Below are 14,084 nucleotides of genomic sequence, written 5' to 3' on the forward strand. Positions count from 1 at the left end.
TCAAGTTTCTGATCAGTAGGAATAAGAAAAATAAGAAACAGAGTGGAGTTCAAAAACAAAGAAACAGAAGTAAATTATATAATTACCTTAGCATTTTTGCTTCTCTGTGAAGTGTGTGTGTGTGTGTGTGTGTGTGTGTGTGTGTGATTTACGTCAACAGCAACCATGGCCCTTCCTTTTGGAAACAGAAACTTATATTTCATTTGGGAAATCACCATTATCTCATTATTAGTTGTATGATATGACTTTGGAATGATGCCAACTCCAGCTCCAGAACAGGGTTCTGACTAGCTTTAACATAATAATATATGTTAATATATTCTACACTCTGCACAATAAATACTAAATGTATTCCACACCCTGAGCAATAGCGATTGGTTTACAAATAGACATGTGACTCAGAGCTAATAAGGTAAGGAGAAATTTGCTCTAGGAAAGAAACAGGAATTTCTCTTCTATTAGACTTGACATGATATGAACACATGAAACTTTAGACAGCAACAGCCATCTTGATAAAACAGAGGCCACTAGCTGGCAAGGGGCATACAGAAGACAGATCTGAGACATACAAAGGTCTGTCTCTAATGATACTGTTTGAACATATGTGTCATACCACAACTGAAGTGAAATATATCTCTGACATTTTGAGTTAAGCATGCTGATATGTATGTTAATTTTTGTTTCAACCAGTAAGAATAGGGTTATGTCAGTGGGAATTGAAAGTGTACTGATAGCTACAGGGGCAGAGGTCATTGAAATATTTTTACATGTTAGGCTCTGTTCTAGGCTTTGATGATATAGAGAATAGTCTTGGTCCTTTCCTTTGTGGAGCTTAGTTTAATAATGAAGGTTTAGACAAGTACATCAACAATTAAACAAATTAAACATAATGTCAGCAGTGATAAGTGGACAGGGGTTATAACCAAGGTGAAACAGAAGCAATGAGAAAGGGCACCAATAGATACGATGGAGTCTAACCTGTGATTATTTTTTTTCAGTCTTTTGGAAAATGTATTTGATCTCTATGACTTTATGAATAAAAACCAAATGTTGAATCCTTTTTTTTTTCCCTGTAAGAGCAGTTTTCTTTTGTAAGCCATTCCCTTTTCTTGGAAGAAGTGAAAGCTACTTACTCAATCCATGTAACACCAGTTCAATTACTGGGAATTTAAAAGTGATAGCTTTCCCTTTTAATTAATGCACAATAGTTTTATGAAAGAATGATTTTCAAACTTTGCTGCACAATTCAATCAAATGAAAACTTTTAAAAAATGCTGATGACCAGGCTATGTCCACAAACCAATAAAATCAGAATCTCTGGGAATGGATCCAGGGCATTACTACAGTTTTATTAATTTCCTAGGTTATTCCAATGTGCAACCAAGTTTGACAACCAGTGTTATATTTAAGTGCTTCTTAAAATTTAATGTGCATACAAATAACCTGGGGTTATTGTTAAGAAATATATTCCACTTCCATAGGTCTGGGATGGAGTCTAAGAGTCTGAATCGATAACTTTCTCCCACATGATGCCAATGCTACTTGAGTAGCAAGGTTATAAGCCAGTGCTATCCAACGGAAATATGACCCATGTCACATATGCAACTTTTTAGTAGCCACATTAAAAGCATAAACAAAAACACATGAAATTAATTTTACTAACACAGTTTAACTAAATATATAAAAATGCCATCATTTCAAAATTCATTCAATATAAAAAATACTAATAAAATAATTTACACTCTTTTTTTTTGAGTAAGACTTCAAATCCAGTGGGTATTTCCACTTGTAGCACATCTCAAATTGAACCACTCATATTTCAACTGACCAACAGCCACATGTGGCTAGAGGCCACCATATTGGACTACACAGTTAACAGACCATTGGATCCCATAAATCCACATCATGAAAATACCAGACTACATTACATCAGTTTTTCAAGGAAGATTTAAAAGCATGGATTACTTACCAATAAGTTTCCAATTAAAATGACCATCATGTAAAAAGAAATACAACCGAATTGGCCTGCTACCTTAAAGCAATCCCATAAAGTCTCTATCCACTCTCCACAGAGAATCCGGAACACATTCAGGTAGGAGTGGAAGAAGTCATGCATGTGCCAGCGTGGGAGTCGACAGTCTTTATCTATGATGCAGACACATTCTTTATAACTCATACCAAACAGCTTCAGGCCAACCACAGCAGAAAAGAATGTGAACGTGAACAACAGCAGGACCAAGTCTTTCAGGGCCACCAAGGAGTTATTAAGAATCTGCATCAGAATCTTAAATGTTGGCCAGTATTTTGCCAATTTGAAAATTCTCAACTAATACAGCAATGCCAGAAACAACAAAAATAAGAAACAACAAAAAGCCTGGTCACTATTTATTATGATGTACATTTAACATTTTTATCAACATTATACACATACTCATAGTCTTTAATGTAATACTCAGCTTTAAGTATTATTAATACTAACCAATGAAAATTCATTTTTATGTAATTCCTAATACATCATACATATTCTGTATTTTTTACACTAGATCCAATATCTTCTTCTGTTGATCTCTCAATTTCCATTCAATATTATATGATTATAATTACTCTAGTTTTATGTTTGTTTTAATACCTGGTAGGGCAACTATCCATTCTTTGTTTTGCTTTTCACAATACATAGGAAATTCTCCCACATTTTGACATATAGATGATATTGAAAAGAGTCGGTTAGATCCCATTAAATTCTGCTGAAGACTCTATTATGACCTATGTCATATTTTCCTTTAAAATAACATATCAGAGACCAAATATAGCAGTTTAGGTTTAGTCTGAATATTTCTCTTCTTTTCACTAGATTTTTTATTTCTATTGATACAGGATAGGAATTACCTTAAAATTTTAGCTACCATATTACAGTGAACTTTGTCATCTAAAACTGAAATATCATTTTTATATATGTTATACCTTCCTCAACTTTTTCTAGTATGTAGTCTTTCTAGACTCAAGAATAGGGCTTTAAATTTATCCATGTAAAGCTGAATCATTTATATTCAGTCTGTACCCTTCAGATACTTTGATACTCTCTTTTATCATATTTTTTTTTGGTATTTCCCAGTCTTGTTTCATCCATAAATTTGATAGGTACATCTCATATATGTTTATCTTACTGATTAGAAAAGTCTACAGATGAGGACGTTAGACAGTGTTCTGAAGAATTATTTTGGTAAGATCAAATCTACTTAATTGTTCTTGATTCCTGCTACATTCCTTCAACTTCTTACCAGAATATATTACTTATCAAGTACTTAATATTTCCATACATACTCTTCTAATAACAGTATATCTTTGGCTAGTTTTCTGATTCTTACTACCACCCTACACTGCAGGCATATAACGATTCTGATTTAATAATTTTCATAACAACGTTCTGCTGGCCTGAATGGTCTTTTGTGAAGTTTTCTAACTCTACATTTAGAAATACTCACCTGATTCCAGTTCCTTAGTTATACACTGGCATTCAGCCTCTGGGACTCCACATTACCCTGCTCCTCACAATTGACCAGTAACCCTGGTCCTGTTTCCTAAAACTATGCCTCAAATTTGCTATATATGTGGCTTATTTCTTTTGAGGCTTTGGTCAAATGACAGCATTGGAAAATTCTTATTCTTCCTGGGGCACTTTATGAGCTTTTTAAATAAAAATTAATTCATGTATTACTCCAAATGTCCAAATGGGATAGGTATTACTATTCTTCCCATATTGTGTCTGAGGAAGCGGAGATGAATTTTCATAAAATAAAATTTAGATCTTGGATCCTACTTACCACCCTGAATGTTCGAAAAAGATCCATTCCATGAATATTTGATAGATAAAGCTCTGCTAAACCATGGAACACAATCAGGCTATCAAAAATGTTCCAACCTACTTGAAAATACCCATATGGATGCATTGCAATTATTTTCAAACTCATTTCTGCTGTGAAAATTCCAATAAAAATCTAAACAAAAACAAAACACACAGATGAGAATATGCTTCCTATCTGAACCCTCACACACAAAAACTATAACTTTTCACTGCCACATTCATCACAGTTCCTCTGTCAAAATCTGATTAGTTTTGGAGTCTGTATTATAAGGATAGACCCAAACATTTTACTTAACAGTCTAACGTCAAACTTTGTATACAAAATCTTCAATTATTTAATAAAATCTATCCTGAAAGCCAACAAAAGAATATTTAAAGATGAAAATCTTTTCATTTTGAATGGTTTCTTTTGGGATATGGAGTACATAAGATATTTAACTTTTTAAACTGTAAAAGAATTTAAAAAGTACTTATGTGAACCAGAAAAAAAAAAAAACAAAGTAAACCTATGAACACTGTCTCTTGAAAACTATACTGGCAGAAATGACTAAATTATTGTATTGGTACCAAGTAAATGTATAATTCAAAAGGGGTAGCAGTTTGGCAATTTATACTAGTACCAAGCAACAAACAACAACCACCATAAAAGCAAAGAAAATTAAATATTGTATATTTCCTTGTATGTGACTTGTTTTTAACTCACAGTAATCTGTTTTGCTTTTTGCATTGTATTGATAAAAAAAAGGGTAAATTTCCATCTAAGGCAAAGACAGGTGGCTAGAGCAGACAGGGCAGGTATGGTTGCAGTCAGGATTCAGAATTCAGGTGTCAGTGAGGAACTTGTATTTGTTATTTCACCTCTGCCCTGCTCTGATCTGCAGAACTATGGTACCAAGAAAAGATATGTTTGGGAAGGGAGAGGAAATAAGTAATATTTCCATTTAACCTAATTGCCAAGCAACTGACTAGAATCTCCAACTTAAATGGCAGAATCTTAAATTTTAGCTACAAACCTATTCAATGATAAGAACAATTACAAAGCAGGGTTGGGGATGGCCGATTATGGGAATACGAACAGAATACTTCATGTAATATGCATATAATGCATTTGTAATATATTGGATTTATAAAATAAAATAATGGGGATAATGATGACTAAAGAAAAGATGAAATCGCAAATGAAAATAATGTACAAGAGCCTTACCAGGTTTCCAATGCTGAGACTATTGTTGGTTTCTTCACTCATTGGATAACATTCCAAGGCCAAAAAACATATGTTTAGAATTATGCATATGGTAAGGAAAAGATCAGTAAATGGGTCCATTATAATCGTATGGATAAACTCTTTCAATTTTAACCAACAGGGAGAACAATTCCAGATCAAGAAAGTTTTAGCAAATCTATTCCAGCACAATGGGCATCTCTTCCTGGATTTTTTAAGTTCTGAAATGAAGGGATAAAAAAGTTAAACATTAGCAGGTTGTTTAAGTTGTAATTAATAAAATATTTTGACTTTTGCATGCAAAGAGATGTTTAAAACTAGACTTTTGATTTGGAATTAGCAAATAGAAATATTTTGTACTAATAAAAAGCAGAGCAAAGCAAATTTCCTCTATTTTGTTCATGCTTGCTGAGTTAGACAAATGAAATGAGACAAACTGTATTAGAGACAAAACATAGGAGTTTCTCTCAAGAAAACAAAAGTGGAATAAAGTTGAGAGTATTATGATTAATAATTTCTAGACTTTTATGCTTTGCAAAATAATGCCCTTTAATATTGTCCATGATAATGAGTTACTGGTTATATATTTAAAAAAGCAGACAGTACAAAAAGTATCATAATATATTATGATTATATTATCCAACCTCTATTATTAGTTATAAGTTAATACTTCTTTATTGTTTTCAATGTTAAAGAAAATTTCTTAGCACTCTTTGGTGACCCTTTCCAATGTCTAAAATACCATGTGTATGGAATTGCTCATTTTAATATTCTTATGTTATTCCTTAAATTTTTATCATCTAAAATTCTAAAGAAATTGTAGGATTCCTTTAAAAGTGAATCTTATGAATTACTTTTCATAGTGTCTAAATATTTTTTACTTTACCTTCCTCACGTCTGATAGCAACAGTAGCATCATCCAACATATTCAAAGAAGTGATCATAGAAGTTGGTGATCTTTTCTTCATTTCTATTTGTGTGGTCTTGGTCTAAAAAGAAATTAGATGAGTCCAGTGCTGACTTCATTCCTTCATAGATACAAGACTATAACTATAAGAAGGTTTATAACCTCTTTAAAATTCTGATTCTTACCTCCAGAAATTGTTTTGGGTTTCATCATTTGCTACTCTTTACACTATAGGCAGTATTAAACTGATTTAGGATTATTTGGGTAATGAATGTGTATAACTTGCAACTCAACAAAATCATTTCATACTATGAAGTGAACTATAAAAGGAGGAAATCAGAGAATACTGGTTTTATTACTCATATTTGATAAACCATTCAATGTATACTTTAGGATTATTGCAAAATATCCAGTTGGCAAACATGCTACTGAATAATAGTATTTCTCAAACAACTTAAATTTTTCCTTGAGGGTATTTTATAACTTTGAAAACTCTCTTGATAAAATCAAAATATTTGGTTTTGTAGTAATGAAATAATCTGGAATAGCATGAGGTGAAAGGATGGATTTAAAAGAGTTGTTTTGATATGGAATGATAATTCCATAAAGGAATCACTTCCTCCTGTCATGTCTCTTGAGTAATGATTTTAAGATATTCTGTGTTGCCGATGTGGTTACACAGAGTTCAAAAGAAGTCCTGCATTGGAAACACATTCCTAGGGTTTGATGTAGATGTTACAAGTTCCATACCATCATAGTTATCACAAATAGAGCTCAGGTGTTTCTAGTAACCAAGAATAAAATTTATATTTGAATTTATGCTCTAAGAAACTGACAATGGTGGGGCACCTGGGTGGCTCAGTCAGTTAAATGTCCAACTCTTGATTTCAGCTCAGGTCATGATCTCAGGGTGGTGAGATCAAGCCCTGCATTGGGCTCTGCACTGGGTGTGAAGCCTGCTTAAGATTCTCTCTCCCTCTCTGCCTGTCCCCCCTCTATGTGTGTGTGCGCACACGAGAGAAAGAAACTGACAATGGGTAGATAATATCACACCACAGAATTCCCAACACTTTTTACATTTGGCACACAAAAGAATGATATTTGTACGTTTGTTAACTTGGTAAATAGGTGGCTAGATAGCTGAAATAAATAGTAAATACATTTGAATAGGCAAGGCTGCTCTGGAACAGAAGTAAATGTCATGAGGGTGCTGCTCAGTAACGCTGAAGGAATTAGTGGTCGAGGCTCAATGATAACGGATACCCAGTACACCTGTTTGGCTGGTTCTGCTGTGGTCTTTCTGAAGTGGCATAATAGGTATTGAGGAATGATCATATTTATCTCATTCAGTATCAATCAGATTCTCTCTAATTTCATAAATACTAGAGTCAAAGGAGGTAAAAAACCGACTCTACTATATACTGATTTCATCTTGAAAATGGTAAGATTCTTCAGGTCTACAGATCTCTGTTCCTTCATTATGATTTTTTTATTGAAAAAGTAAGCTAAAAACTCAGGGTGTGAGACTAATTTATTTATCTTAATTAAACTTACTCCAGAAAGCATTTTTTAACTGACTTACAATGTTACATAAAATATAAGTTATAATTTATACAATTCCAAATTTCCATGAGTCAAAAACCAAAAGAAGCATAATTGTTCTGTTATTAAGGTCTAACTGGGATTTCCCAGGTATATCTTCATAAAGATGATACTTTGTGATATACTGAATAATACCTTCCACTAGTCCTAATATAAAGGACTTGCCTCCTAGAGATGATTTGATAATGACAATGTCTGATGGAATCACCCCAAGAAGCAATTCAGTAAAGATAATCATCTGTGGGGAGTGGGTAGAGTAAGAAGAGTAATACTGTTATTGTTGATTTAATCATATTTAATTCTCTACTTATTTGGCTTGAACTGTGGATATATTTTAGAATATAAAATGAATTAACTAAATATCGGTCTAGTAATATAGTTACCTAAATGGACCTCTTAAAAATACAGTATGAATGCCCACAAGTTGCCCAACTACTAAGGATAGGACCATTTTATAATGCAAATTAAAAAGATCGTGACTCAGTAATCTCCTGTTTGGAAGTTTAAGAGTTAATAAAGACTTATCCAAAGTTAAAATTAGACTGGAAAAAGGACTTAGGATTCTTGTTCTCACAACTGGTTTAAATTTTCTCCAGAGAGGAGGAATGAATAAGAAAGAATCCAGTCATATTTCTGGCATTTAGATATGAATACCTGAATACTCATCTTGGACTCAGATTTGCTCTCTCTACTGCAGCTACACTGGCCTGACTCACTCGGTTCCTTCCCCCTATATAGCATGGACTCATTCTTTAGATGTCAGTTCAAGCATCAGTTCCTCAGAAAACCCTTTTATTAAGCAGGGAAATCCTTTATTATAGGCTCTCAAAACATCATGTTTCTCACTTTTATAGCACTTGCCACAGCTTCATTTTTTTTTTAGTAGAGAATAATACAGTGAGTCACCAGGTACCCAATATCCAGCCTTAAAAATTAATTACATTATACTCTTCATTTCTCATGTATTACTCACCCTACCTTATTTAAAATATTTCAGGAAAAATATTTCAGACATCATATAATTCTCAGGATAAGCTTTGTAAGACACATAATCACAATATTAGGATCACAATCAGAAATTTAGTTATTCCTTAATATTATCCAATACCCAGGCCATGCTCCATTTTCTTCCATTGCTCAGAAACTTTCTATTATGGTTTATTTGTTCCAATCAAATACAAAAAAGATCCCCATATTGTATTTAGTTCACAGGTTTACTGATTATCTTGTGACTTTATTTTTTCTATGTGATTTATTTGTTGATGAGGATGGATCACTTATAACTGTAGAATTTTCCACATTCTTGATTTGGCAGATTGTGTCCTTTTAGCGTCATTTAATGTGTTCTTCTCTTTCTTATAGTCTCTATAAAAAGACAGTTAGATCTAGAGGCTTACTAGACCTAACTCAGATTATGGCAAGAATATATTGTATGTGGTGTTTTATGTCTCCTGTTTCATAACATCAGGAAACACATAATGTCTGGTAGTCTGAGAGGTACAATTTTGTGTTTGTGATAATCTTATGGTCTATCGCCCCATTAGCTTCATGAAGATAGATACTATATTTGTATTTATTAACATCTTAAAATCTCCAATGTTTAGTATAATGCCTAGCATATAGTAGATTGTCAATAATGTTTTAATTAATTGGATAGATGAGCTATAAGGATGCCATTTTAGATGGGCAAATATTTTTGAAAATATTTCTATTTCTACAGTTGTATATATCTGATTCTCTTCTCAAGGTCTGGACAGCAACTGGCAATTCTTTTTTTTATTTTTTAAAGATTTTATTTATTTATTTGACATAGAGAGACAGCTAGAGAGGGAACACAAGCAGGGAGAGTGGGAGAGGGAGAAGCAGGCTTCCTGCTGACCAGGGAGCCCGATGTGGGGCTTGATCCCAGAACCCTGGGATCGTGACCTGAGCCAAAGTCAGACGCTTAATGACTGAGCCACCCAGGCACCCCACAACTGGCAATTCTTAAGAAAGTTTCATCTGCCAACTGTGTATTTGATGGAATAATATAGTTTCAGCATTAAGCCTCCAGAAAAATAGAGCAGTGAAAAATGAAGTAAAGTGTTGAGAAATCAGATACCAATAAATACAGGTCAAACTTTGCAACTGGAACTCCTCAGTAAAGATAAAATTCAAGGATTCATGAAGATGCTTATCATATGTGTGGAACATAGCCAACATTCAATAAACATTATATACTATTATTACTATATCATTATTATTATTTTAATTGCCCCTAAAAAGGGGATATAGTCAAAGACTTAAGAGTTTTATGTTGATTGAGTATTCTCCATTATGTACTGCTGTGTCTTTTTGTGTTTCCTATAATTAGCCATTAACATTTTTTTTTAGTCGCTCAGTATACTCTAAGCACTGCCAACTGCTTTACAATCTCACATCAACCTGTGAGACAGATACTACAATTATATACATCTTGCAGATAAAGAAGCTGAAGCTCAGAAAGGCTAACAGACTTGGCAAATACCATACATCTATTAAGTGGCTAAAATAGACTGAAATCTATATTTATCTGACTGCAAAACTGTGCTTTTAACCAATATGATCTACTGCTTTCCTACAAGGTGAGAATATGAAGCACCTAAGTAATCTCTCAGTAATTCCAACATCAGAATTAGAATCTGATGTCTTAAATCAGATCAGTTACCTAAAGGGTCCTCAGTATGTTCCACCTTAAATTCTTCTCTTTCCGGTATTTTCTTATGTATAAATAAAAAAGGCAAAGAAAGTAAATCTTGTAAAAATGACCTTCACTCTTACTTCCCCAAAAAAAGTTTTTCAGGACAAAATGTTCTAGTGCTCTTCCAGGAAAAGAAATCCTTTACAATAGAAAGATTTTAATTAAAACCAGAAAGGCTTCATGTGATCCAAAGCAGCCAAATGAATGGAGATATTAAGAAATTGGGAAATAATTCAAGTTCTTCCTAAGCAGAGTTAATAGGGCATCTCATCTTGAGATAAGAGAAGTATTGTGCTCTTGGATATATTTGTGTGTAGCCCTTGACATTTAAAATACCACTTCAAAACAAATTACACATTCAACATATCATTCAGAACATAATCATTCAATCAGAAGGAACCCGCACTCATTTCTAGAGACAGAAATCTTTTGTGATTTTTTCTGTGACTTCTTCATGGGTGATATAATGGCTACACTCAATAGCCTCTTTTTATACATGTTTTCTTCGTACTGTCTATAATTGCTTCTTGTTTCAATGGTATGCATGTTATGAACCATGTAGACACAGTATCTATCAATAACGCAGGATAATGTGATCCTACATTATGTTCTTCAGTTCCCACGTTTTTAGTAGAACTACTTTTCTAGAGCTTCTTCATTGATGATGACTTAATAAAGAGTTTTTTATGAAGGGAAGTTAACCCCCTTTTGACCCAGAAGTTACCTTTGATATTAATGAACCTCTCAGCCAACTTTACTATGCATTCCATTTAGTACCAGGGTGTATCTTGGCTCTTTACTTTTCCCCATCTCTTTTTATCCTCTTCATATGTCAGGGTCTTAGTATAGCTCCTTTCTATCCTTTGTCTGCTCCCTCAATCTGTCATTTTACCATCGAGTTTGTTTCTTTTTCCCAGTGTAGACAATCTTTATGAGCAGGTGTTGAGAGTGCAAAATAGTAACAAATCTAAAAGAATGGAAAAGGAGGCAGGGCATGACTCCCCCTCCCAAATGCAGTCCTGTAACTAGGCCACTCCAGTCAGGGAGCACTCAACTTGACTGTGGCCACTTTGGGTCCAGCACTCTCCAAAGACCAAGCTCCCTGGCAAAAGGATTCTTTTGCAGGGGAAGGTGACAACACCTGGAAGGGGCAGGGGATGTATCCTACCCCAGGCCACTTGGCTCCTGCCCACCATACACCTCAACAGCTCCAGGTAGGGCTGATAGGAGACTGGGCTAAACCTATTCCTCCCCAGATGAGAAAGAGCTGTGAAATTGCCAGGTCTTCCTGCTGAATATAAGAAAGTTACTTCTGTTTGCTTTCCTGGATCCCCTTCCTTTAGTACACTTACAGCACAATTTTGATTTTTTGAAGATAATTTCTACAACTTCTTTAATGCTTCTTCTGTCAATACTTTTAGATTCATAGACTGAATCTTTTGCTATGAATCTAAAAATCTGAAAATAAATTCAAAAACACTAAGATAATTGAAAATTAGAGTAAAACTTTATTAAGTTTTACTAATCATGGATTTAATTATTCTATGGCTAAAATAATTCCTTATATGGGATGCATAGTGCATTTCCTCTTGAAAGAGCTAGAAAGCCCGTAAGTACATTTGTTTGCTCTTTTTAGAACTTCAGTACTGTACTTTTAATCTGTGCCTTTAGTACTCATGATTTCTAAATTATGGAAGGCATTATCACTTTTGAGTTGAATACTGAAATTTTCCAGTTAATTCTGATGTACTATCTGAAGGAAGTTTGAATTAAGAAACTAAACCTGCGTTAAGAGAACTCATGTTTGAAAAATAACATATCCACCATTTATCAGCAGGAGTAATACACTTTTTGGAACAAAAAGTTGCCTGTTTTAAAGAAACATTTAAAGATGTTGGCCACCCTTGCCACAGTGCACTGAGAAAATACTATTACGTAGCAAAAGTGAGCCCACTTATCAAGATCACTCTTGATCTTCTTATCATGTACCACAAAGAGATACTGAGCACCACATAGAAAGCAATATACTCCAAGATCTAGAGAAAATAGCTCAGATTCTGTGATTCTATGAAGCATTAAGAAAAAAATATACCTCAGCTGCTTTGTCTCCTTCTTGAAGTTCTTTTAAAGTCTGCTGAAATTTTGGCTCAATCTTCTTAGCTTTTTCAGCAGCTTTCTGCTTTTCTTCTTCATAAGACATAGCAAGTATGCCCAAGAACAAACTTGCTAAGTAAAAAGCAAACCAAAAACTTATCACAACAAAAAATATTATGTAGACCTTCCCAGAAGCATAAAGGATCTAAGGAGAGTTGGAAAACAAGACAAAAGAGGAAAACGTTATTTGTCTTCCTATAATCTCCTATTTTATTTATTTATTTATTTATTTTTTTTAAAGATTTAATTTATTTATTCAACAGAGATAGAGACAGCCAGCGAGAGAGGGTACACAAGCAGGGGGAGTGGGAGAGGAAGAAGCAGGCTCACAGCAGAGGAGCCTGATGTGGGGCTCGATCCCGTAACGCCGGGATTACGCCCTGAGCCGAAGGCAGACGCTTAACCGCTGTGCCACCCAGGCGCCCCTATAATCTCCTATTTTAAAATGAAAAAAAAATGACATTTTGTTATGAAAATAATTTAGTTGTAGGTGACATGTAATCACAGGACAGTTCTACTGGCTCTACCTGGAGAAATAAAAGAAAAGCTCTTCAATTTTAGATATATATGTAAGGTACAAAATGCACGGTACAAAACCAAAGAAAGAATTTAGTAATTGAATTAAGTTAGGGTTAGCATCTGGCTTTTAGGTATTCACTAAAAAAGAAAGCATATTGAAAGGAAAAAATTGTCATTTCTCAATAAAGAAAGCTGAACAGTCTAAAGACTCTTTCCTTCACAGTAGAATCTTTAACTATATGAAGCTTAATAAAAGTCAGAGAATGAATGTTAAGAAATTAGTTTCTTCTTGTCATTACTTTCTGAAAAAATCATAACAAGGTACAAACTTAGGTCTATTCAAAAAGGTGGAAAACAGGAAAATTTTTTTGTCAGAATACCTTCTTTGGTGAAGAACATTTAGACAAATCACATGGGAAAGTCATATAATTCACTTATTAAAGTCATTTATGGGTAGAAAAAAACAAGATTTTAGATTTCAAAACTGAGCATTGACTAGCTTTTATTTCATAATAATTATCTAAGAGAGATGAGGAAATTTAAAAATTTAAAAAATTGTAAGTAATTTATACAGTCCATTATATATTATATATATTACTTATATATATTATATATATTACTATATAGGCAACTGATTTATCATCATTGATTAAAGGTATATAAACAAAATCCAAAAAAAAAACCACAGATGAGACTAGTGTTAATTTTTAAGTATCCACTCTAATCAATAGATAGGTATTATTTATGGAAAATACTATATTGATACAACAAAGTTAAAAATGTTTACAGACTAATAAATTCTAACATTCAATCAAAAATAATTTCTTATTAATCTATATTTAAAAGTATTTTAAATAAACCTTATTACCCCAAAAAGTCACCTATTTAGGATTTGGTTAAGTATTTTCCCCACTGAACTAGCTATCATCTACAGTAGAACATCATGAGTTAGTAATAGATATTATGGGATATACTGCAGGCCATGCACATTAATAAATATTTTGCTTATTAACTCATTAATTCTGTGCAGCACATATATGTGGTATTTACTATAATTTCTAATATGCAGAAGAAAGATGAAAATTAGGCAAAATGACAT

The 14,084-nt window shown here is 33.4% G+C and overlaps 1 protein-coding gene across 3 annotated transcripts in view; it reads right to left on the bottom strand.

The window, feature by feature from the left end:
• SCN7A (sodium voltage-gated channel alpha subunit 7) overlaps positions 1 to 14,084 on the bottom strand; it is an 80,654-nt gene that overhangs the window by 26,265 nt on the left and 40,305 nt on the right. For all 3 annotated transcript variants that reach the window (XM_002923800.4, XM_019804424.2, XM_034654678.1), the window contains exons 10-14: positions 12,405 to 12,611; positions 5,971 to 6,073; positions 5,067 to 5,305; positions 3,822 to 3,995; positions 1,970 to 2,326 (exon numbers count right to left, since the gene is read on the bottom strand). In XM_002923800.4, the coding sequence (XP_002923846.2) occupies positions 1,970 to 2,326; positions 3,822 to 3,995; positions 5,067 to 5,305; positions 5,971 to 6,073; positions 12,405 to 12,611 (1,080 nt within the window). The remainder of the gene's footprint in view (positions 1 to 1,969; positions 2,327 to 3,821; positions 3,996 to 5,066; positions 5,306 to 5,970; positions 6,074 to 12,404; positions 12,612 to 14,084) is intronic.

The sequence above is a fragment of the Ailuropoda melanoleuca genome, chromosome 2 (assembly GCF_002007445.2).
Source record: "Ailuropoda melanoleuca isolate Jingjing chromosome 2, ASM200744v2, whole genome shotgun sequence".
NCBI classification, from domain to species: Eukaryota; Metazoa; Chordata; class Mammalia; order Carnivora; family Ursidae; genus Ailuropoda; species Ailuropoda melanoleuca.